The 23,095-nt window shown below is 35.2% G+C and overlaps 1 protein-coding gene across 5 annotated transcripts; it reads right to left on the bottom strand.

Annotated features, from left to right (window-relative positions):
• Positions 1-949: 949 nt before the first annotated feature.
• On the bottom strand, positions 950-16,119 carry LOC113109584 (phosphatidylinositol 4-phosphate 5-kinase type-1 beta-like). Of its 5 annotated transcripts, none has more exons than XM_026273237.1 (16): positions 15,999-16,119; positions 11,713-11,795; positions 11,078-11,148; positions 9,839-9,907; positions 8,035-8,165; positions 7,670-7,787; positions 6,518-6,670; positions 5,861-6,157; positions 5,587-5,783; positions 3,923-4,003; positions 3,782-3,830; positions 3,602-3,686; positions 3,365-3,505; positions 2,121-2,256; positions 1,832-1,937; positions 950-1,710 (listed from the first exon to the last, which is right to left on the bottom strand). In XM_026273237.1, the coding sequence occupies exons 3-16, from the start codon at positions 11,099-11,101 to the stop codon at positions 1,708-1,710; spliced, it is 1,590 nt and encodes a 529-aa protein (XP_026129022.1). In that variant the 5' UTR covers positions 11,102-11,148; positions 11,713-11,795; positions 15,999-16,119; the 3' UTR covers positions 950-1,707. The 5 variants fall into 5 exon arrangements, with proteins under 5 accessions (XP_026129022.1, XP_026129026.1, XP_026129027.1 ...); XM_026273241.1 differs by having other exon boundaries at positions 1,849-1,937; XM_026273242.1 differs by having other exon boundaries at positions 1,868-1,937.
• Positions 16,120-23,095: the final 6,976 nt, after the last annotated feature.

Raw genomic sequence — 23,095 nt, 5'->3', positions numbered from 1 at the left:
CGTACCGGTACGCTACAAGCACGTTCTGGGCGCACGGAGAGGTGGCGGTACGCTCAAGAGCTATATTTGGAAGTGACAGTACTGAGTACCAGTGCGTACTGGCCCACTTAAAGCACTGGCAATGACTATACTTTGGAATTTTTTTGCAGTCCACTTAGAATTCAACATGGAAATCATTTTTGTTTTTTATTGGCATTGATCGTTTTGAAATTCAAATGGTACTTACATGCCTGTGTTTTTATTTCTGTAATAAATATGGCTTTCAAGCCAACAGTTAATTTGGAGGATATTGATGGTTTATTGCAGGTATGTTGTTTACATGAGAAAATCTGTGTTACAAGTTAAACAAAAATTCCAATAAACAATCATATTTTAAATTTAAATAGTTTCTTTGTCTTGAGTTTACATTAATTATTTACATTTTAAATTTACATATCCAAAAAGTTTCAGTCTTTTAATTGCGATTAATCGCGATTAATTTAAAAAAATGTGCGATTAATTAGTTAAATTTTTTTTATCGATTGACTGCACTAATATATATATATATATATATATATATATATATATATATATATATATATATATATATATATATAATACAATATATAATTTACATAATATATTGATTTGAAGAAAGCCACTTCTTTACTATATTAAAAAAAAAAAATGCTACAACTCATGATCACAGATCATTTGTCTTACTGAGACAAACAACAATACACCCCTCTAGTGGACTGCACGCGACTATTGCAAACAGTGAAAACACTTAATAGCATTCACTATAGCATGCACTATAATTTTTCACTAACAGATGAAGAGTGCTGCTATCTTTAATTTTGAATAAACATTATAATAGCTTAAAATAAAACTACTGTTGTGTTAATATTTGTGCAGCGCACAGGTTTGCTATCTGTGCATCAGATGCTTGTGAATAACAGACAAAGTGAAGTTCTTGTGTAGATGCAGCATTTAATAGCAACTATAAACATTATACATCAAAGCACATTTAATTCATATATTACTCTAATCACAAAACATTTAAATTTAAATACATTTTATAAAAAGGTTTTAAAGATTGCTGGTTTTTAACATCTTAAGCCCCTGTAAATCTTTACACGAAGTAACATTGACCATGATAACACCCCCCCCCCCCCCCCATGTAATTACATTATACTGATTGTGCGTCAAAATCACATGACCAAACATAATATTCAATCCATGTTCACTAGTGACAATGTTACTAATGTTTGGTACTAGTTACTGTATTGTAATGATCGGGTGAAACTAAATCATTACTCACACTATTCAGAAGTGCTCAGAACATAATTATACCAGGATTATTATAATATAACAAACCTATTTCTCTGTATGACACATGCTTTAATCAGGTAACTCACCTTTAACATGCATACCAACCAGCGTGTTGAGATACAGTTACAGCACACTGGTCTAAAGGGAGTGTAACTATTATTATACAACAATCTTGTGCTTGCAAGTGGGTACAAAGTGCACAGACAGTGTAAGGCACTGCAGTACTATAGTGTGGCAATCGCTCTGCCATTCCTTCAAACATAAGGCCTTTCTCACTCAGTCCATGTGTATTAGCAGCTAGAGATATCCTTTGTGCAAAATGTTGACAGCATGTCCGCTGTTTCTCAGTCTTACAGACGTCTGGATGATCTGGTCCACATCAGAAGGCCTCACGCATCACTAAAACAGAAAACAATATGAGCCACAAACACAGATCCGGAGCGAATGACACAAAAGCGTTTGAGTTCCAGGGGAACTTCAGATCAGGTGTCATTACATGACAACCAGTATCTACACTGACCAAGTAGACGTCCAGACCTGACTCAGGTGTGCTTGCCTGTGAGTCTGAAGCAGGAAGAGTGCTCTCCTCTAATGCAAGAGTCGTGCTGGACGTCCTATAATCATCTCTGAGGACAAACAACACAGTGACGTCAGCCAAACAAGAAGGTGTGTGCCAATCACATCCAGTTTAGAGCAAAATAAAGAAGAAGAGGAAGCTCGGTGAAGAAATATGGAAGTTTACAAAGACCTTTTTAGTTGAACTAATACGTATGTCTGATGGGAAAGTGTGTGTGTTTGTATGTTAGCACCTGTTCTCTGAATCTGTTTGCGGTTCGGTCTTCACATCATCTAGAGAGGAAGCAGAAGACACCGTGGCGGCTGAGATGGCTGGGTTGAGTCTGGTGGAGCTGGGAATTACATCAGGTTTCTGAGAGGGGTGCGTTTCTGTCAAAAAGAAGCATCTTATCTTAGTAAGGTATCTATAGTGAATGTGTAAAAATACAGTTTTGAATGGTATCCCTTGTGAAACAAAACTACACCTTAGCATATGTTTAAAAAGAGTAGTTACTGCAAAAATAATCTATTATAGTTTAAATTTTATGTTTTCAAATTATTAATCGCATCCAAAATAAAGCTTTTTGTTTACATAATCTATGGCTATGTTCTGTGTATAATTATTAGGTTTATATACATACATACACACGCATGCATGTATATATTATTATATTATTATAATATTATTATATTTATATTATTTATATTCATATAAATTATATGAATATAAATATATACATGTGAATATATTCAAAATATATACTGTATATATGTGTATTTATATATAAATAATACATATACACAGTACACACACATATATTATGTAAACAAAAACTTATTTTGGATTTGATTAATCGCGATTCATTATTTTACAGCACTAATTTACATTAAAAGCAATTAGTTGAACGTAGTTAGGGCATCAGTACAACTTAAATATTGACGAATGTACCGACACAAATTTATGACAAACTAAAATATACTTTAATGTCAGTTTTAGAAACTTGTATTCTATTTAATTAAATATATTCAAAATAACATATTTGTAATGATGACGATGCAGTTTAAAATAAATTAACTTGTCATAATTTAGTACTTTACATATGCTTTAGTATGCTAGTCAACAAAAGCACACTTCTTCTTGATCAGTATTTGGCAGAGATACAACTATTTGAAAATCTGGAACCTGAGGCTGTAAAAAAATCGAAATATTTAGAAAATCGCCTTGAAAGTTGTCCAAATGAAGTTCTTAGCAATGCATATTACTAATCAACTACAGTTTTTAAAAATATACTTGTAATATTTGAAGAACTCTACAAGTGCATATTTAATAAAATTATGCACACCTTTTCAGAAGTGACAAAATAGTGTTATTTCAACAAAGAGACTGATTTACAAATTTCATAATATCTCATGCATTTATCATAATAACTGCTCCTTAAAGTAAAAAGAAAAAAGTTTTGTGTGCATTAGCGAATTTCTCTTCAATAGCAGTGAGCACCTGTATCATCGAGGTTTTCGAGGCTTTGTGCCCTCCTTTCTTCTTTACTCTCTTCATTTACAGACGACAGAACTTCCTGTGAGGCCGACCTACACGGCTGGATTGAGTTCTTCTTCCTTCTCGAGGACGCACCACGGAGAGCTAAAAATACAAACAAAGAGGGAAACATGTGAGATGTAGAAGGGCATTTTAAATGATCCTGTTTCACTGGAAATAACAAAGAATCATTAAACTTACGGTGAATCTTTTTAAACACCGTGGTGCCCATGAACTTCAGGAATCTGTCAGCGTAGAAATTTGGTCTATGGACAGATACAGTGTCCTAGAATGCAAAGCAGCAAAGAACCATAAATCATGATAACGTTTAAACAGAAGGATATAAAAATATAGATTTGATGAAAAAAGAAAAATGCATACGCCATCATGCACAAGAGCCTTCCACGAGTGCTCAACCTTCTTTATAAATCTGTATATAAGATGGAAATGTTAAATATTGGAACTTTTTGTCATCTTTAATGGAACAGTAATTATTCTCATATTTTGTCAGCTGATTCATACCTATAGGACTGCAGGATATCAATGATTCCCAGAAAGATCAGCAACTTCTCATCTTTGTGTTTAGCAGGGATGCCACCCATTCTAGAACAAAAACGCATGATTACTTCAAACCGATCCAAAGTCAGTCAGAAAATGTATTGGAAATATTTTAGCAACATGATGGATATTATTACAACTTAAAATAACAGTTTTGTATTTAATATGTATTAAAATATAATTTATTCCTGTGATCAAAGCTGCATTTTCAACATCATTATTCCAGTCTTCAGTGTCACATGATCTTCAGAAATCATTATAATATTCCAATATCATTCTAAAGAAACATTTCCGATGATCAATGTTGAAAACTTTTGTGCGTGCTGCTTCATATTTTTGTGGAAACCATGCTACAGTTTTATTTTCAGGATTCTTTCAAAAAGCAGCATTTATTTGAAACAGAAATATAACAATACAAAAACTGTAACAATTTCTTTACCGCTACCATGTTCCTTTTTGGTTTCAGTTTCGTTTTCATAGACTTTTAGTTTGTATCACCTTGTTTTCATGTGTTTTGTTCTTGTTTCCTTTGACCTGAAGTTTCCACAGTTACTCATCGGTTCATTGATTGTGTTTGCTTGTATCTTATTTACTTCTTTATCAGCCTGTGTGTTTATACGTCCTCCGTTTCCTTCGTTTTTATTTTAGTATCGTCTTTGAATGTTTTGTATAAAGCTGTTGCGCTTCTTCTGCTCCTACAGTACATTATTGAATTGTTCTTTTGTTCTGTTTGTTAATAAAAGTATTTAAGCTTAAATAAAAAAATAAATAAAAACAGAAGACAAATGAACAGTCACTTAAGAATAAGAAAATAATTACAAGCAATATGACACAAAAACTACAGTAGAACAAATAAATAATACATTCTATAAAGTACAGTAATAATATGTATAAAACACTACTTTTCACAATGTAAATTAAAAAAATACAGTAATATGAACGACAGGAATATTAGACTGCTGTCACTTTAAGAGCTGCCTGGATCCAATATTCTCTTACACCTGTTTTTTTTTTTCTTTCTCAGCTGCTTTTACTTAAGGCCTAAATGACTATGTTTATAAGGATACTTGCAAAAACCTGTGTATTTAACCATTCAAGGCCTTCAAAATAACTGTCTGATCACGTCTTGCATCTTGACGTGTGTGCACCTCTCTGATAGCGCTCAGAAACAGTCTCTCAGACAGCTCACGGATATCGCCAAATGAGTCCTCTTTTGCTGCAGATTGCATTGCAAATTCTTAAAATCACTTGTTTTTAAACTGTAATGCTTAAAAATGCATGCAAACTTGAAGTTTTCATGAGCACGTAGCACAGCAACATCACGTGAGCATGTAACCGCGATAGAAACGATAGTCTAGACACATTTCTACCGGTTAATCGTGTTTACCGGTATATCTCCCACCTCTACAAGATAGCAGCCATTTCAATCTATTTAATGCATCCTTACTTGATAAAAATAGTAATTTCTTTCAAAACATATTTCTGAGTCCAAGCATTTGAGCAGTCGTGTGCATATGCAGTAAATATTCAGACTGGCGGATGTGTCTTTGAGAAAGGGCGTGTGGTAAAAGTAAAACTTATTTTTCTTTAATTTCTGTTAACTCTGCAAACGGAGCAGCTCCACTCACGTGTCGTCATCTGCGTCAGGAAGAGGCTCGCCTGCTTTGCCGTCTCCTTGAATGGACTCGAGAGCTGTGGAGTACAGGACCTTCTGTCCACCATGGCGCTTACTGTCCCCAATCCCGCCTCTCCCCCTCAGCTTCCTGTCCAGAACATGGATGCCCAGCAGCAAACTGTAGTCCATGATTTTAAAGCTTTCCAGCACCTGTGGAGCAAAGTGAATGGAAATCACAACCACATATAATCCTGAAGAGCTCTCCGGCGATCAACAGCTCGACTCACCCGACAGTCTCTCTGAAGAGTCTTCATCAAGGCGCTGTATGTGTCTGCATCAAAGTAAAGACCTTCGTGCATCTCCTGGAAGTCCAGATCTTTAAAAGTCGGGGAGGATTTGGCGCGCTCCTTTCGTGACGCTCTGCGTTTGTAAGTAGAGCCCTTTAAGTCATATTTGTAGTGCATTTTCAAAGAGCGAGGCAGAATGTTGTTCATCACCACCAATCGGATATTAACACCTCCACACTGAATACAGTACAGCCCGTAAAACTTGGGCAAGAGGGTCCTCGGGTTCTGATTCAGATTCTGAAATCAGGAAGGACAGAGCAGTTTTTCATCTTGAAAAGAATATTAGAAGAGCTTATTAGTGTTAAAAATGCTGTAAGTTTAGTGGAGGCAAAGTTAAATGCATTATGCTTTAAAAAAAATGCATTAACATTTTAAACTGAGAGGCTGAATATTTAATGTTTTTAATGTGTTTTAATGTGTAGTGTATTTCTACAGCAAACAGGGCTATACCACAGCTGTGAGGTAACAGTGCTGTAAAATGATTATCTGTAGTTGTTTTCCGTATTAATAATTGAATTGTCAATATGAGCAGCTGAGCTGAGATAGCAGTGCATAGTGTAGTTTCTTCCTGGTTATTTTGCTGATTGTGTGGCTCACCATGTAGTAACCTGGAAGCAGCTTCTGCAGAAATTCAGCTTCTTTGTGCTGCACGGTCTTTATGATGAACTCGTCATCACTGGTTAGGTAAAACCATGAACTACTCGCTCCGGGGTTTGACAGCTCTATCAGAGGCTCTTTACAAATAGAGTACTGCAGATGAACAAAAAGAAAATGCATTATTAATGTCGGTTATACAGAAGATACAAAAGCAAGTGCATTCGGATCAGTTTTAAATGGTTTCATTTCAGTGCTGTTATTAACTGCATCCAAAATAAATAACAAATTGTTTACATGATATATGTCGGTGTACTGTGTATATTTATTTTTATTAAAACTTTTATTTTGAATGCAATTAATCTTTTGACAGAACTAACACACATGTGTGTGTGTGTGTATATATATATATATATATATATATATATATATATATATATATATATATATGAAATATATGAAATATGAGTCAAAGTACTAGATTTACTAAAACTGAAATGTATTTAAATAAATGCTAAGTGGAAATATTAATAATATTACATAATAAAATATGAAGTATGACAAGTGAAATATTATAAAAATATTAATAAAATAATATTTCAGTTGTGTCCCCATAACTTTGCCATAATATAGTAATTTTCATGATAATAAACTTTATTTTACAATTCTTATAATTTATTTGATATATTTATAAAATATCCTATATTTTTTTATATTTATACATTTTTAAAGTCCAATTCTGCATGACCATATTTAAGGTCCTTAAATAAACTACCGTACTAACTATTAAAAAGCAGCTAATCAGGAGTTTATTGAGGGAATTTGTATTCCCGACTTCAAAGTATAACTATTTTTTTATATATATATATATTCATAAAGTAATTTTTTTAATCATTAATTATATTTAACATTAATTTTATTTTAATTTTTTTCACCCATTAGCATGTACAAGCCATCATCATTACATTATAACTGAATAATTTTTGCGGTGAATGAGTTCAGCAGTAATTTTTCCAGATGAAACTATATTTTGTCTTCACTGTTTTCCTGAGAATGATCTGCTTACCGTCTAGAATTTCATGATTCTTGACAGTAAATAATTTCATCATCTTTCATGGCTGTTTTAGTAAGTCTCGTGTGGTTTCTTGGTCTTACCAAATAATCGTCTGGTTTAATCCCAAAGAGCTCCCTAAAGTAACGGAAAGCCAAGGGAGCATAATTTTTAAAGCGAAAATCAGGATAATGGTGAGCTGGAGTCAGATTACTGCCTTCACTGAAAGACAAAATGATTTCACACAATATTTAAAAACTGTAAACTCTTATTTCAAATCCTATAGTGGCTCTATTCAGCATTGTGTGGATTCAACCAATCACAAAAGAAGTTCAGCTGTACTAATTAATATTGCAGTAGACATTAAACAAACTACTACAACAGAACTGTTGACATTTGGAACAGAGTCATTGTATCTCAGTGTTTGAATAGTGAGGCTATGGCAACCACACATCACATCTGTCAATACCTCGGGAGAAAGACGCTCTCCACAACATAGAAGTCTTGCATGAGAACATCTCTGTCTGGTTTGGACGTCATGTTTCCGACTGAGTACCCGATGCCGAGCTGGATGGCTCCTCTCAAGGCTTCTGCTGTGGGCTACAGACAAACACACGGAAAACCAATGTAAAACAGCCTCAGATCATGAGCAAACACTGGCACGTACAGGAAAAGCAGAGATAACGCAATCCTTATCAGCGCTAAAAACACACATGGGAGGAAGTTGAAGACAAGGAAGTTGAGGCACACTGTATGGCCAGGTTTGAGGCCTGGTTTTACAAGAAGTAATTTACTGCTAGTGTCACAATGAGAGCAAATAATAAACTGCGATAACTTAGCAACGCCCCGGCAATCACCCACAACGAATTAGGACTGTGAAGTGTAAAAATACTGCAATTATGAAGCAGTTACAATACTAGTCTTCCACAACCTCAATCATTGTCATAAACAAAAATGTGCATTGCGCAATAGTTATCATTTTAATTTCAGTAAATGTTTTAAAAGATCTGAACTATACTTAGTATGAAATAAATGTATTTTAAATATATTACTTTTTCCACTAATGTTAATAATAATATTTTTATATATAATACGAATTATTTGTAATTTTCAGACACTCAAAGTATAATTAATCAACTTTAATTTTCTTTTCTTTTTTTTACTATTTAAAATTATTAATGATTAACAAAAATCATTAATAGACGCTGCTAACCCTAACATGAAAATAATCTCTATAGATTTCTAATTATTATCTAATTATTAATTCTAGTTATTTTTTTATTTGGATGTGAAGATGCTATCTGCTATATGCATACATAAAATATGAATTATTATCCATATTCTGGACAAACTCTTAAACAGTTCTTGTGAGATTTACACAATGTGCACATTTTATTCTTTTCTCTTAAACCTGTGCTTTTTTCTTCTCGCTATTACTTTAAAAGAAATGACAAACAAATATTTAAAGCCTATAAGTCATTTTGTGGGCAAATATCCACTATGTGAATTTCCTAATATCCCTAATATCATGAGCCTCCTGATGCATGGTACACATGGCATGACACACGGGTGCAGTGTGCTCACCGTTACATAACAGTCAGCGGAAAAACAGCATTTCAGAGCACAAATATGACAAATCAGAGTGGGATATGCAAAAATCAAATCCCACTAAATCCCAAAAGAGCTCACAGCACAAACGCCACATTGTGCCACGGAGAAAAATATGCTGGGTTGAGCAAAAATAATCTATTGCACACAAAGGCCTCGAAACTGGACAGAAAACTAAATGAGAAATCATTTCTCCTAAACATTGAACATAAGCACAGAGATGCTTGCCAAAGACTCCTGCTTCTCAGATTTTCCTCTTTATAAGACCTCATGTGTCTCATATGAGTTTCAGAAGAAATATCCAACACTATTATTCATTTTAAAGCTACACTGTATACTTTTATTGTGTGTAAACAGCTGTCTCATTTGCTCCGATGTTATGTTTCTGAGGAACTTTGGTTCCATTAGTACTTTATTTACTTTAGCAATGCATTATTCATTGGGCAGTGTGCATCTGTTTTAGCGATAACTAATATCTAATATAAATGTAAGCTACTAATTAAATGTGTATGTTCTCCTTAAACATCTATGTGTAGCCTAAATACTTGTTCTGCTTCCTTCAGTAATATATCAAATTAGCAGTGGAAATAAACTAAATCAATGCATCAGTTGCATTGTTGATCACTGATACATACAGATAAAAGATTGTGCAGGGTTTTACACACCTTTTTGTGGTCTTTGCCCCCAGTTTTTGGAGGTCTTCCACCTCCGGTCTCATCTGCCGTTGAACTCATCTATTATTTAAAGTAAATATACAAAATGCATAACATTAAAAATTGCAATATGAATGTCTCAAGACCCTCAAAATGATCAAATGAACATGCTAATAGTGTACTATTAAAATAAGAATATGCAAAGGTAACTTCAACTGTGGGCGCTTTGCACATTATCAAACAGGAAATGAAGTCATGTGATGTTCCTGTTCTTGGTAGAAGTCAACGCTGCTGATGCAAGAGATGCAACTCTAAAGCAACTCATTAGAAAGAGACTCGAGTTTCCTCCTGACATGAGTGAAATGATGCAGCATATGCAGGATATAGCTGCAGCTCTGCTCGGTGACAGGATGTTGATGGCAAACAGAGGAGGGAAAACACATGAAAACTGAATACTTGTCTTTTCAAATGAAGCGGTCAATAGCCTCAGGGACCATTAAAGCTGGTTGTCTATATGAGGGAATGTTACTAAACATGTCTGGGTCTCATTTCACCCAAAAGTGGGGATAAAGTACTCAACTGAAAATAAAATAAATACAATAAAATCCTTATGAATCAGTTAATGCATAATGAATGCATTATTATTATTTATAATCCTTTCGAATTAATGCATTATGCATGATTATTATTATTATACAATTATTTATAATCCCTAACAATTAGTTAATGCATAATGCATTAATGCATAATATATATATATATATATATATATATATATATATATATATATATATATATATATATATATATATATATATATATATATACACACACTGTACACACCTGGTTGAGGTGTATGCACCTGGTTGATGACTTCATTTTCTTTATGCAAAATACATTTTCTTGCTTTTTCATTCTGATTTTGGAGTGAAATACAAACGGGTTGTGAGCAGGTTTTGGGAGATATGTAAACACATAAACACATGCTTAACTGTATACACCACTTCGGCCAGTTTTGTGTTCAGACGACACATTTCACTTGTGCAGAAATGTTTCCCCGAAACGTTTCATAGTAGTACCATAAGTACCATATAACTACTGTACTATAAACTACTGATATGCACTAGTTAGGAGTAGATGAAGTACAAAGCTGTCCTTTTAAGTGTACTTCCCCAGTGACACGCTGTTGCAAGCCCTTTAAAGATAAACAGTTAGCACTTTTTTTCTCTGACAGCTTGGCATTTTCCTTACCTTGTAAACCGCTCTGCTGTTCATTAGACGTTAGAGTCGCTGCATATCCAACCCAAAATGACTCCAGGCGTCTAGTGCAGGAGGAATAAATAGAACATGAGTAGGTGTCAGGGGTCTGTCAGTGACTGATACTGAAAGTGAAAGACATTAAGTGCCCAAGCAAAGGAAATCGAGTGCTATAGCGAAAGTAAACAAAGATGGAAAGAACATGTTTATGAGGGAAATGGAATAAATGAGCACTTAAAGCTATTTATACACACGCATTAAACACATGGCAAGCGCTGTGAGAGGTTCGATCGTTCCAGAAATGACAATCACATGCCCACACGACTCCGAATGTTATAAAACAGACTCTGGAAGATATTCAAATCCAACTTATGATGTGCACAGCCTGTTTCCTGTTAAAAATGTAATTGCAGAGCCGCTACACAAACATGTTTCTCACGACGATGAGGAAGCGCTGTGAGGAGAAAGAGTTCATCTCAAAGCATCACACAGCAGTGGGAGAATCATTGCAGGTTTTGATTAGTCTATACAGGCATTATTTGACGTTGAACGCTCCTTCTTTGACGTCAACAGAACTCAAGACCCCTTATTTGGCTTGCTAATAGAAATGAGAAATGAGTTGTACATACCTCAGCGACACTAACTGCTACAAACCACCGCGGCAGCTAGAGGCTTAAAGTTTCTCGTACTGAGCGGCTCCTCGCAGAAAACCCTAATATCACAGAAGACGGATTTGTAATTAATCATGCAATCTTTCCTAAGACGGCCTGGTCCTCAATGTGCCTGCCCACAAAATAAGCAAACAATCGCAGCTGTAAGTATGTAGAGTACATAAGAGTCTGATTCTGGAGGCATGGCCTGCAAGGTGAAGAGGATATTGCTCAAGGCGCTATTGTTTTCATGGTTTTGCTGATTTGCTCATATCTGTCAGCGCTGTGGGTGATCTGATATACAGGGCACAAAGCTATAAACATCGAACTTTATCATACTTTGTGCATTATAAACAATAACCTGAATTTATGACCAATTTCAGACATTTAACATTGCTCAGCACTGAATGCAGGGTTTTAAAATGAATGGCAGGCATAACTAACCATTAGGATATTAAAATGGCGTTCTCTTGAAAACAGTTGGCTACACTGTACACGGTACATACACAATACAAGAATGCTAATAGAATCACAAAAACCATAAATAAATAATAGTAGCAATATAAAAATAGTAATATCAACACAATTATTAGTGTTGCTTTCTACAGACGCAATATGAATGGTGAGTCAGTGCTCTTTTCCATCTGAATATATTAATTATTTCAATTCACACATATAATTACTTCTTCTATTTTTTGTATTTCTTATTAAAAATTTCATAATTCCTTTTTTAATTTTAGGGGACATGACGTTAAACATTTACAAAGCGTTTTACATTTTTTTTTATTATTAATATTATTTACACTAAGTGCAAATAGTGATAGATGATATTTACACTAAATTGATTTTATTTACACTAAGTGAAAATAGCAGTATTTTATATATATAGATAAATAGTAGCATTATTAATGTAGTACATTATAAAACAGTATGCAATAATAAACTATTGAGTGTAAATTATCATATTTTTTATGTCTTATGAAATTATTAAATGGGTCATGACATGAGAAACCAAGTTTCCTTTTATCTTTTGACACAAAAACAGATAAACATGAATTTAGGATTTCGGTGATGGGAGTGAGATTCTTTGATTTTTTTTTATCATTATATAATAACCTAACAACCGTTTAGAACACCTTAGAAACCACACAGCAACACTTCTTTTAAGAAAGTGTAACTTCTGTTTCCTTACAGGCATTACTTAAGTGTTCTCGCAGCTTGTATGAAATGTTATATATAAATCAATGCGTCACAAGCTGTCAAGGGTGATGCAGGGTCATAAACAAGCATTTGCATAATGAGCACAAACTTCTTAAGAATCAGACTAGCCAAAGAAATGTTGCTTTAGATAACAAGAACTAAAAAAAGGTTTAGTAAACCTAAATTTTACTCTCAAATCAAAATGAGAGATCTAATAATATATGGTCAATATTACTGTTCCCAAAAGGTTTATATAGAAATAATTGAAGCTTAGAAATGCCACATGGTTTGAAGCTTTCCTGACCCCTAATTCCAACTCCCATGACCCAATGATTGCATAACTAATCTGACCGGTGCATTATATGTATGGGTGGACTTTAAAAAGCCTATCTATAAATCTCTCACCACAACTGGCTAGATGGACGCATAAATGGACATTTTCCAGGGCAGCCGTTCTAAAACCTGGATGTTCTCAAGCCTCAAGGGTCTAATCGTGTTTTTCAGACAGAGAACAAAGCAGTTGCCAGAAATAAGGATATTTGCAAGCCAAATCACAGGACGACAGGATCAGCAGGGCTGAAATTTCCTCAAATCCAACAAAGTGCAGAATAACCTAATTTTTGTTAAACGATCACATCATGATTTCACCCCTCACACCCGGCCTGGACTGAAACAATAGGTCTTTATCAGCGGGGAGAGGCGTGGAGTCGCACACAGAAGCATAAGGACTGTTTGCATTTGGCGTGGAGTGAGGGGAACGCAAATGACATGAGTCATGACATCAGCGATCACATGACCCGCTCGGATCGCCTCCTGTAAACACGGGGCAGCTTTAAAACAGAGCTCTGGGATCAGCATTAAATGGAGAACAGTGACCAACACAGATGATACTAATGTGAGCAAGAGTCTAATACAGAAATGAGACGGAAACAAAAGCAGATTTTGAACTTCTGAAAGTTGATGTGGAACTATAAATACATTTATTGCATACTAAGTATAGTTCAAATCTATTAACATATTTAAAGGGATATTCCACCCCAAAATCAAAATGTTGTCATTAATCACTTACCCCGATGTCGTTCCAAAACCCATAAAAGCTTTGTTCCTCTTCAGAACACAATTTCATATATTCTGGATGAATATCTCTTGGGTTGTGACTGTCCCGTAGACTGCCAAGTAAATAAAAGTGTCAAGGTCCAGAAAAGTATGAAAGACATCATCAGAATTATCCATCTACTATCAGTAATTCTAATGTTATGAAGCGACAAAAACACCTTTTGTATGCAAATAAAACAAAAATAACAACTTTATTCAAGGATTATTGAGTCAACAGTCTACTGTGTGTCTCTCCACATCACTCAAGCTGCGTACGCCACAAAGATGCACTGTTTCTATGTGTATTTATGCTTTGATTTGATAGAAAACACAGAAGAGCATACACAGCATACAGTGTTATGGAGAGACGGAGGAGATCGCTTCATAACCTTACGGTTGAATCACTGATAGCAGATGGACTATTCTGATCATGTCTTTCATACTTTTCATTTACATTTACTTGGCAGTCTATAGGACAGTCTCAAGCCTCGCAGTTTTCATCCAAAATATCTTAAATTGTGTTCTGAAAATGAACGAACATTTTCATTTTGGGGTGGCTTATCCATTTAAGGACAGATCGCTTGAGACTTACTTTTATAAAAAAATTATAATTACACTATTTGGAGTATGACTTGTGCACAAAGCACATTTCTTTATATTAAACCTCAAATGTGTTTTAATGACACTTATGATGAAGACTGTATGATCTTTGAATCTGTCAATAGCCATGCCTTCTTATTTCACTGTAAAACGTGAAAACATGCAATTGTAACCTACTTGATCTGACCCTGAAAATATTGTTGGAGATCACTAGATGCTGTTAGGGTTGATTCGACCAATTTATTTTAATTTAACTGAATACAGACACTTATTTGGAATGTTATCAGATATATATATATATATATATATTTACAGTAATCCAGTTTCTGCTTTCAAATGTCTTGGTGTGATTTCCAGTGAAATTTGTGTTAAGTTAATGATAAATTATGAAATTTTGTATCCGTCTCTTTGGCTGATTACCAATGAAATGCTGTGAGTACACGGTTCTCTGGAAGCGCTGATTCTGATGATTCTGCTCAGTGGCTTTCTGTGATCAAATACGTTTGTGTAATGACGTTAATGACCACTGTCCTTCTGTGTCCTTCTTTTTCAAATTTCATGTTTATACAGTATATGAGTATTTATTTAATAACCGGAATAATAATAGTAGGCTAATAATATAAAGTAAGTCATTATGACAAAATAAACCCCTTCAGGATGGTTTATTTTGTGTAATAACTGGTTAACTGAAGCATATCCTTGACATTTTGGCCATTTTTGTGCTCATTCTTCCTACTGACAGGAGCCTTACCACTGGATAATATAGTTAATTTTCAATTAATATAGTGTTCATTTAAATATTTAGATATATTATGTAATACACAATGCCAATCATCAGTCACCCTCTACAGATATCTGCAGTGACCATTAAAAAACACTTCAACCTTGTTATTTCCAGCCCATCATTCAGTTATAACATCAGTCTGTGATGTGACAGTCATTTCTTTAAACTTTTAGCTGCATAATATGCAAAGTATGCGAGGCTCGGCGGTGAATGTCGAAGAGCGTTTGAGGAAGCACATCCTTCTCTTCTACTAAACCCGCTCCTCTCAGAACAAAGTGCAGCCCTGCGGTTTACTCATTACACTTTTAACAGACAGTGTTAATATATAAATGCAGAATATGCATGCAAAGCACTATGAAACCCCGTTTAGCCTTTTAACACAAAAACATATTCGGTTTAATGTGTTACTGTTAAACGTTATGAACAAAAATATGATTCTGTTCTCTATGAGCATTAAACCGCAGTGTGTGTGTGTTGCGTGTGAAAGCTTGTGTGTGAAACGTTACTGTCAGCTCGTATAACTACATCAAACAAAGCATTAAGCTGTATGGAATACAAAAGAAAAGAATCGAGATATTGAGCTTACCTTCAGTGTTTATCTTAGAGAAGATGTGACGAAAAAGAAAAAATGTAGCCTGTTAGTAAAAACTGTATTTCATGAAGTCATGGTTTGTTTCTCTGAGACATCTGCGAGCGTGTCAAGCTTCAGTTTGACTGTCTGTCAAACTCTCTCCGCCCACGCGCACGCACGCACGCGCACAGCGCAGCCTACTTGTTGCATATAGCTACATGGCAAAAAATGGTTTCAGTTTAGCGAAGGAAACAAAAAATTGTAATGGACTGAAACAGTTATGTCAGTCGAAGCTAAAAAAAGTGATGTTTAAAGTGATGTTTGATCTGTCTTCTTTTTTTAAGCCATGCACTGAACACTGAATATTTATTTATTATTTGTATTTTTTTTATGAAGGACATTTTCCATTTCTGAATTCTGAATTCTTCTAAACATTCAAATTTTTTTTGTATTATATATGTTGCTAAGAACACGACTTTAATGTTAGAAACATACCAACATACCAGCTAAAAGCTTCTGCACAGGTTTACAGTCATGCTTAATACAGACTGGTAAAGAAGGGTCACCTCAAAATGGTACTGTGGTCAAAAACATAACACCTCCTGTACATCTATAACTAGTGCAATTTCTTGTAAAGAGGTTTGTATACAAAGAATCTGAAAGACAGAAACTGTCACTAAAATTTTGCATTTGGCCTGTCACTGTATACATTTAAATTCAACTTAATAATCTAATTATTAATCATAATGATGATGACGAAGTCATTCAGTCTGAAAAACCTGCATAAACTCCTCAGTCAATCCCACTGAACTCGATTTAACTGAAATATTTCAGAAACAGTTTGCTTATGCTCACCTGAGTTCAGAACAGCATCCACATCATTCAGATGAACCAAATTCTGATGTCAAACGAACCAGTGTGCACAAGAAAAACAAAAGTATTCTGTCTTCTCACAGATCTGACAAAGAAATGCATCCAGCAAGACCCAGATTACTCAAAGTGATTCCTGTTAAGGTCAAATGTTTTGGAAGCATGGGGGCTGTTTAAAAGCATTCTAAAGAGCTTCGTTGGTGGACAGTAATTTCCTCTTTCAACATCAAGTAGTTCCCCATGAATGAGAAAATTTATACAGTATCAATTCAAACAGGTTGTAAAATAGACAACAAAGATGTTTGAAAAATATGATTTACCTGTTTTTTTTTTATTTTTAATCTGACTCTTACCAGAGTTTTATGTTTACCTACTGTACATTTCCCCTTATAGCAAACATCCGTATTGTAGTGAATGACAAAAAGATTTAAATCCCAACTACAGGTTGTACAATAGAGAGCAGAAATTCTTTAACGCACCTGTGCTTTTTTATTTTTAATCTTGTATTCGCCTGTGTTTATTTGATCTCAGTTAACTGGCAGAAGTTCCTCTTGTAATATCCAGGCAGTGAACATCCCTACTGTAATAAATGACAAAAGATGGACAGTATCCGTTAAACTACAGGTAGTACAACAGAGAGCAAATATGACTGAAAAACATTACTCAGCTGTGCTTTTTTATTTCTAATCTGGCATTCACTAGAGTTTATTTGACCTCACTTGACAGGTGACATCTCTTATAACATCCTAGCAGTTGTCATTCCTACTGAATGCTGAATGAGAAAAGTTTTAGTATCAAACCAAACTAAAGGTTGTACAACAGAGAGCAGATTCGCTTGAGAAATATTACTCACCTGTGATTGTTTTCCCTTGTTTGTGTTTAAAGAGCCACACAGATGGGAAATCAAAAATTACCTGTATTACAGTGTATGATGTAGCTGTCCATCAGTGTAAACAATGTGCAAAGTAATTAAACCAAAAAGTACACGATTTATAAAGTTATTGGCTTCTAAAGTAAGGAGTCGACTCTGAATCGCTGAAACGAGTCGTTATAGATTTCAAATCTTTTGCCCATCTCTATGTACGTCACTAGAACACTTTGCATAATAATCTCCGCCTACCGTCTTGGGAGAAACAAAACTCTGACCTGCCCCACCCCTGACACAGACGCTCTGGTTGGTGTGAGAGCATCATGTCGAGGAGACAGTGTGTTTTTAATTGTAAAGGCAAGTTTGTGTTATTTTCACTGCCAAAGAATGAAGATCAGAAGAACCAATGGCTAAAATTCATTTTTACCACAATACCAGAGCAGTACAACAAATCCCTTTTGTTGTGTTCACAACATTTCACTGATGACTGCTTTTCTAATCTCGGTGAGTACAAGGCGGGATTTTCAAAGCGTTTGGCCATAAAAGATGGTTCATTACCAACTTTATTTAGACCAACGAGCATCTCCGAATCACAACGCGAAGTATGATTATGAAGTTATGTGTTTGTTTTCTCCCGAGCGTCTTATCAGTATGTGTGCTGTCTGCAGCCTGTCTGCGCTGATCTTCATGTACAAACACGTCATTAAAATGAAGTGTAACTCTGGGAATACTCAACGAAGAGACATGAGAGAGATGTCTATAGAAAGCTTGACATGTCTACTTTAAAACTAAACCAGTGCTGCCGAAAACAGATATTCTGTGATAAAGTAATCCATATGAAAACAATACGATATCTGTTTTTCATGTCTCCCTTTGTTATATCTAATGTGACCACGCCCCAGCGCTGAACGCGCTATTCAGATTCAAACTGAAGCGCGAGGCTTGAATACACACACGCAGAAGAAAAAGCAGCGAGACTGTTCAAGTTTTTTATTTTACTGTTTGTTTCACGATGAGAGGAATAAGAGATAATTCACCCCAAACAGATGCTAACGCATAGTTTACCGTGGAGGTGTGTGCGGAACAACCAATCAAACCTAAAAATGTTAGTTGACCAATCAGAACACAGTATGCTACCGAAAGGTGGGGTTTAAGGAAACTGAATTTTTTGAACAGCTTCGTGCGAACCGTTTTGGGATCTCTGAGAATTGAGGTAATTTTAAAATGATATTTTGACAAAATGACAATGTTTTTTAACCTTGGATGGATTTAAACTTAATGTACAGGACTTATAAACAGTGATAGGAAGCTTAGAATTTTCATCTTACTGGCTCATTAATCTGTCCCATACCACATTTTTATTTTACCTCAGTGGATAAAAAACTGTGTTTCTTTAAGGGCAGTGAACATCACTTGTGATAAAAAAAAAAAAAAAAAACCAGAGCATTTCTAAGAAATATTACTTACCCACAGTTATCATTTTAATTTTAGGTTTCTCAATCTGTAACATATTTGTTTTCCCCCCCAGAACATGATTCCTCTTGCAACATCCAGGCAGTGAACACATTACATAAATGACAACAAATAAATAAATAAACCATATTGCAGATCTGGAACTTCAACTTGAGAAATATTACTATCCTGTTTTTATTGTGTTTTTAATCTAGCATTCACAAGAGTTATGTTTTCTCAGCTGAAAGGTTGTATTTCCTCTTGTAACATCCAGCCAGTCAACTTCACATTTGTAACTGAATGCAAATAAGATACACAGCACAATTCAAACTTCAGGTTGTACAACAGACCGCAAAAAAACCTTTGCAAAACATTAATCACCTGTGTTTGGTTTAATCTAGCATTTACCAGACTTTCATTCAGTTTTACTCTTTCTTTCTTCAGTTTTCAACATTCAGGCAGTGAACTTAACTATCCTCTATTGAGAAAATAAAGATAAACAGTAGCAAATAAAACTACAGGTTGTACAAAAGAGAATAGAGATGCTTTAAAATATTACTCAACTGTTTTTTTTTCTGCCATTTACCAGAGAATTATATGACCTCAGTTGACTGTCTGCATTTCCTCTTACAACATAAAGACATTTGCGATGTAATGAATGATAATATATACAGTAGCTGTCTTTTTAAACTACAGGTTGTACAATGCAGTAGAGATGCTTGATAAACATTACTCACCTGTGCTTTTCATATTTGAGTTTTTAATCTGACATCCACCAGAGTTTTATTTTACCGGGTGGACAGTAATTTCCTGTTACAACATCAAGTAGATCCCCATGAATGAGAAAATGTATACAGTATCAATTCAAACAGGTTGTAAAATAGACAACAAAGATGAAGATATTTTACCTCACTGTTTCCTCTTGCAACAGCCAGACAGTGGAATGACAAAACAGGATCTGCATCTAGAGCTCAATCGTCATGACAAAACTTCCTTTAGCTCTCTAATCTAAGAAAGTTTATAGATACTGTTCATTAAATAAAAATAATAATAATTCAGTGAGAGTTAGTGAAGTTTTTTCGTTGAATACGGTTGTTGTTGTTTTTTTTTTTCCTGCATACGTTGAAGTAATTCCAACTGTCAGCTCTAGAGGGCCACATGAGTTCTCGTTTATTTCAGGCACTCACTTTCCACGTGAAAGGAGGGAATGTCATGCATTTCCATACACTGAATGAGAAATCATCATCACAGTTCCCTGACCTGGCCCCTGTTTTCCTCATCATGGCTGAGGGGACATGTGGAATAGCTTGTGCAGTGTTATAATAGGTGGGTGAGACATTTAGCATTTCCTCCTTGCTGGCTGATGATGTAGTTACAGGATCTTAGTAGCAGCTAACAGGTTATGCTAACCAGATAAACCAAATTATCAAGTCTTCTAATGATTTTCCAGAGTGAGGGGGTTGTACTGTACAGCTTTGTGCCAGGCCTAAAACTGGTAAAAATCTTAGTTTCTCAATTGATTTAATTGCTTTTCTTTTTTTGATTTTTTATGACTCTTTCCACTTATTAAATGATACATTATTGCATGTGTCCTGTTGTCTGCCTGTTGTTTATTTGACTACAGTCTGTAACGAATTCTGAAGCTCACTTTACGCAAACAATATTTAAAAGTAAAACAACAACAACGACAAAACTTGATTATATTATAAAGCGGATCGTTCCGGTCCTTGATTCTGATTGGTTGAGCTGCGTTCAAAGCTGTTGCAAATTACTCTACAAACAAACACCTTTGTTTACTTCTGTGTGTTGCTCGGCAACCACTTTGTTGGAACCACAACTGTTTCTGAGGAACTACTTTATTGTTTGGTGGAAGTATACTGTTTTTATTAAAGGGGGGGTGAAATGCTATTTCATCACTGATCTATATTATAGATCAGTGTATTTCATAGCCAACGCTACTTTGGCATCATCGAAGGGTAACGCCCCTTTTTGGGGGAAAACAAACGGATTCCTGATACAGAACTTGCACCAGGGACCTTTTGTTTTTCATTGTTTCTGATGTGTACAGGCCTGTCAGACACAATTACAAACATATATTGTATAATATTTATATTGTTTAGTCCTAGCCTGCGAATATTTGAAACTTAAACAGCCAAGGTAGCATGCCTAATGAGAGCTAACGTTAATCACGTAGCTACTAGCAGCTTCGTTTTTTTTAACTACAACAAAACTGTCAATAGCTTAAATCAAGTGAAATATGATCCAAGAAAACCACCGACTCCTCTTGACATGGCCTCATCGTCTAGTTTATCACACTGTGAGTATGTTAATGACAAAAATAGGCTGGTGATTCCAGAGATAATGGTAACATTAGATGTCCATATTTGGCCACTGCGTGGGGTTATTAATCCAGTTTTCGACCATTTCAAAGGGAAACCTCTGTAAACACCGTATCCAGTAGCTTCATTTAATACCTCTCACAGTCCTCTGCCCGCAAAGAGAGTGTGTTTGTTTCTGCCATTTTTGCTATCAAGAAATTAGAGCGAGTTCTGTTCCAAAAATACTCCTTCCGGTTTGTCACAAGTTACGGAAAGTTTTTTTCGAGTATGGCTCTCTGTGACGTTAGATGGAGCGGAATTTCCTTATATGGGTCCTAAGGCACTTCTCCCGGAAGAGCGCGCGCTCCCGTGTAGCAGAGCACTGAGAGCACAACAGACTTCACTGATCAGAGCGAGAGCCCAAATTGTCACAAAAGAAGTGTGTTTTTGGTTGCCAGGGCAAGACAACCCTGCACAGATTACCAAAAAAAAAAAAAAAAAAACAGCATTAAGGGACCAGTGGATGGAGTTTATTTTTTACAGAGCATCAACGGAGTTGTGCAAGTGTTTGTGTTTGTTCCCTGCATTTCGAAGATGCTTGTTTTACAAACAAGGCCCAGGTTGACGCTGGATTTGCACATCGTTTATTTCTTAAGGATAATGCAGTCCCAACGAAAAAGGGTCACGATCGTGTGTTGGAACCACATGCGGTGAGTAAAACTGCTTCAAATATCTCTGTTGTTAACTTAGATATCAGCGCGTAAGCACATCAAGTAAACAACATGCGATGTTGTCATCAAACTGCACTTTCCACATGTACAGCTTAAAAAAATAAATAAAAAAGACGACAAAGTGGAACTTAGTCATTTTCCAAAACCGCTAAACAAATATATACAGTTTCAGTACATACCACATAGAGACGTCCTGCTGTAGTCGTTGCTGATGCTGCTCTTGTTAAATTTCAGCCTCTGGATCTGATTCTGGATCATAAATATACGCTGAATCTGACTGTTAGCCATGGTTTGTTTTGGATGATATTTTTTTTTCTTCACGGTAATGTCACAGCTTCCACACGCTCTCAAAGCAAAAGCTTACTCGCGCTCGTGATTCTTTAGCTCCGTCTTAAACTAAAGACTTTTTGGAGATATGAAGGATGCAGTACTACTCTATAGGTGCTCAAGATTAACAGGATATTGAGTGAAACGAGCATTTCACCCCCCCCCTTTAATATTGTTACACTTTATTTGCTCTGTTTTATTCTGTGGAACCTTACTACGTACATGGAATAACTGTTTTATAATAGCAATAATCCTTGTGAAGCCATGGTTTACAGTGAATTTATAACAGCTTTGCGTTGTTCCTAACTGTTATAAATTCACTGTAAACCACAGCTTCTTGGGGCTTTTTGCTTTATTCTGCACCACCCAAACAAGTGCATAATTTGAACATGAAATCAACATTTAACCCCTTGTGTACTCCTTAGCTTACTTTTAAAAAGAGTAAAAGAGTACTTATATATAACAATATATAAATGCATAGTTACATAAATGCATAAGATTATATATATATGGTGCACTTAAGTCTACTTAATACAATTAAGTTTA

Source organism: Carassius auratus, chromosome 10 (genome assembly GCF_003368295.1).
Source record: "Carassius auratus strain Wakin chromosome 10, ASM336829v1, whole genome shotgun sequence".
In the NCBI taxonomy this organism is placed as follows: Eukaryota; Metazoa; Chordata; class Actinopteri; order Cypriniformes; family Cyprinidae; genus Carassius; species Carassius auratus.
Note: the sequence above shows the minus strand (reverse complement) of the source record. Positions and strands in the feature narration are given on the sequence as shown.

Coding starts and splice junctions, on each gene's coding strand:
- LOC113109584 (XM_026273237.1), bottom strand. CDS start 11,101: ATGAACAGCAGAGCGGTTTACAAG. Junction 7,788..8,034: donor GAGAGCGTCTTTCTCCCGAG/GTATTGACAGAT, acceptor TTTGTCTTTCAG/TGAAGGCAGTAATCTGACTC. Junction 6,158..6,517: donor TGCTTCCAGGTTACTACATG/GTGAGCCACACA, acceptor TCCTGATTTCAG/AATCTGAATCAGAACCCGAG.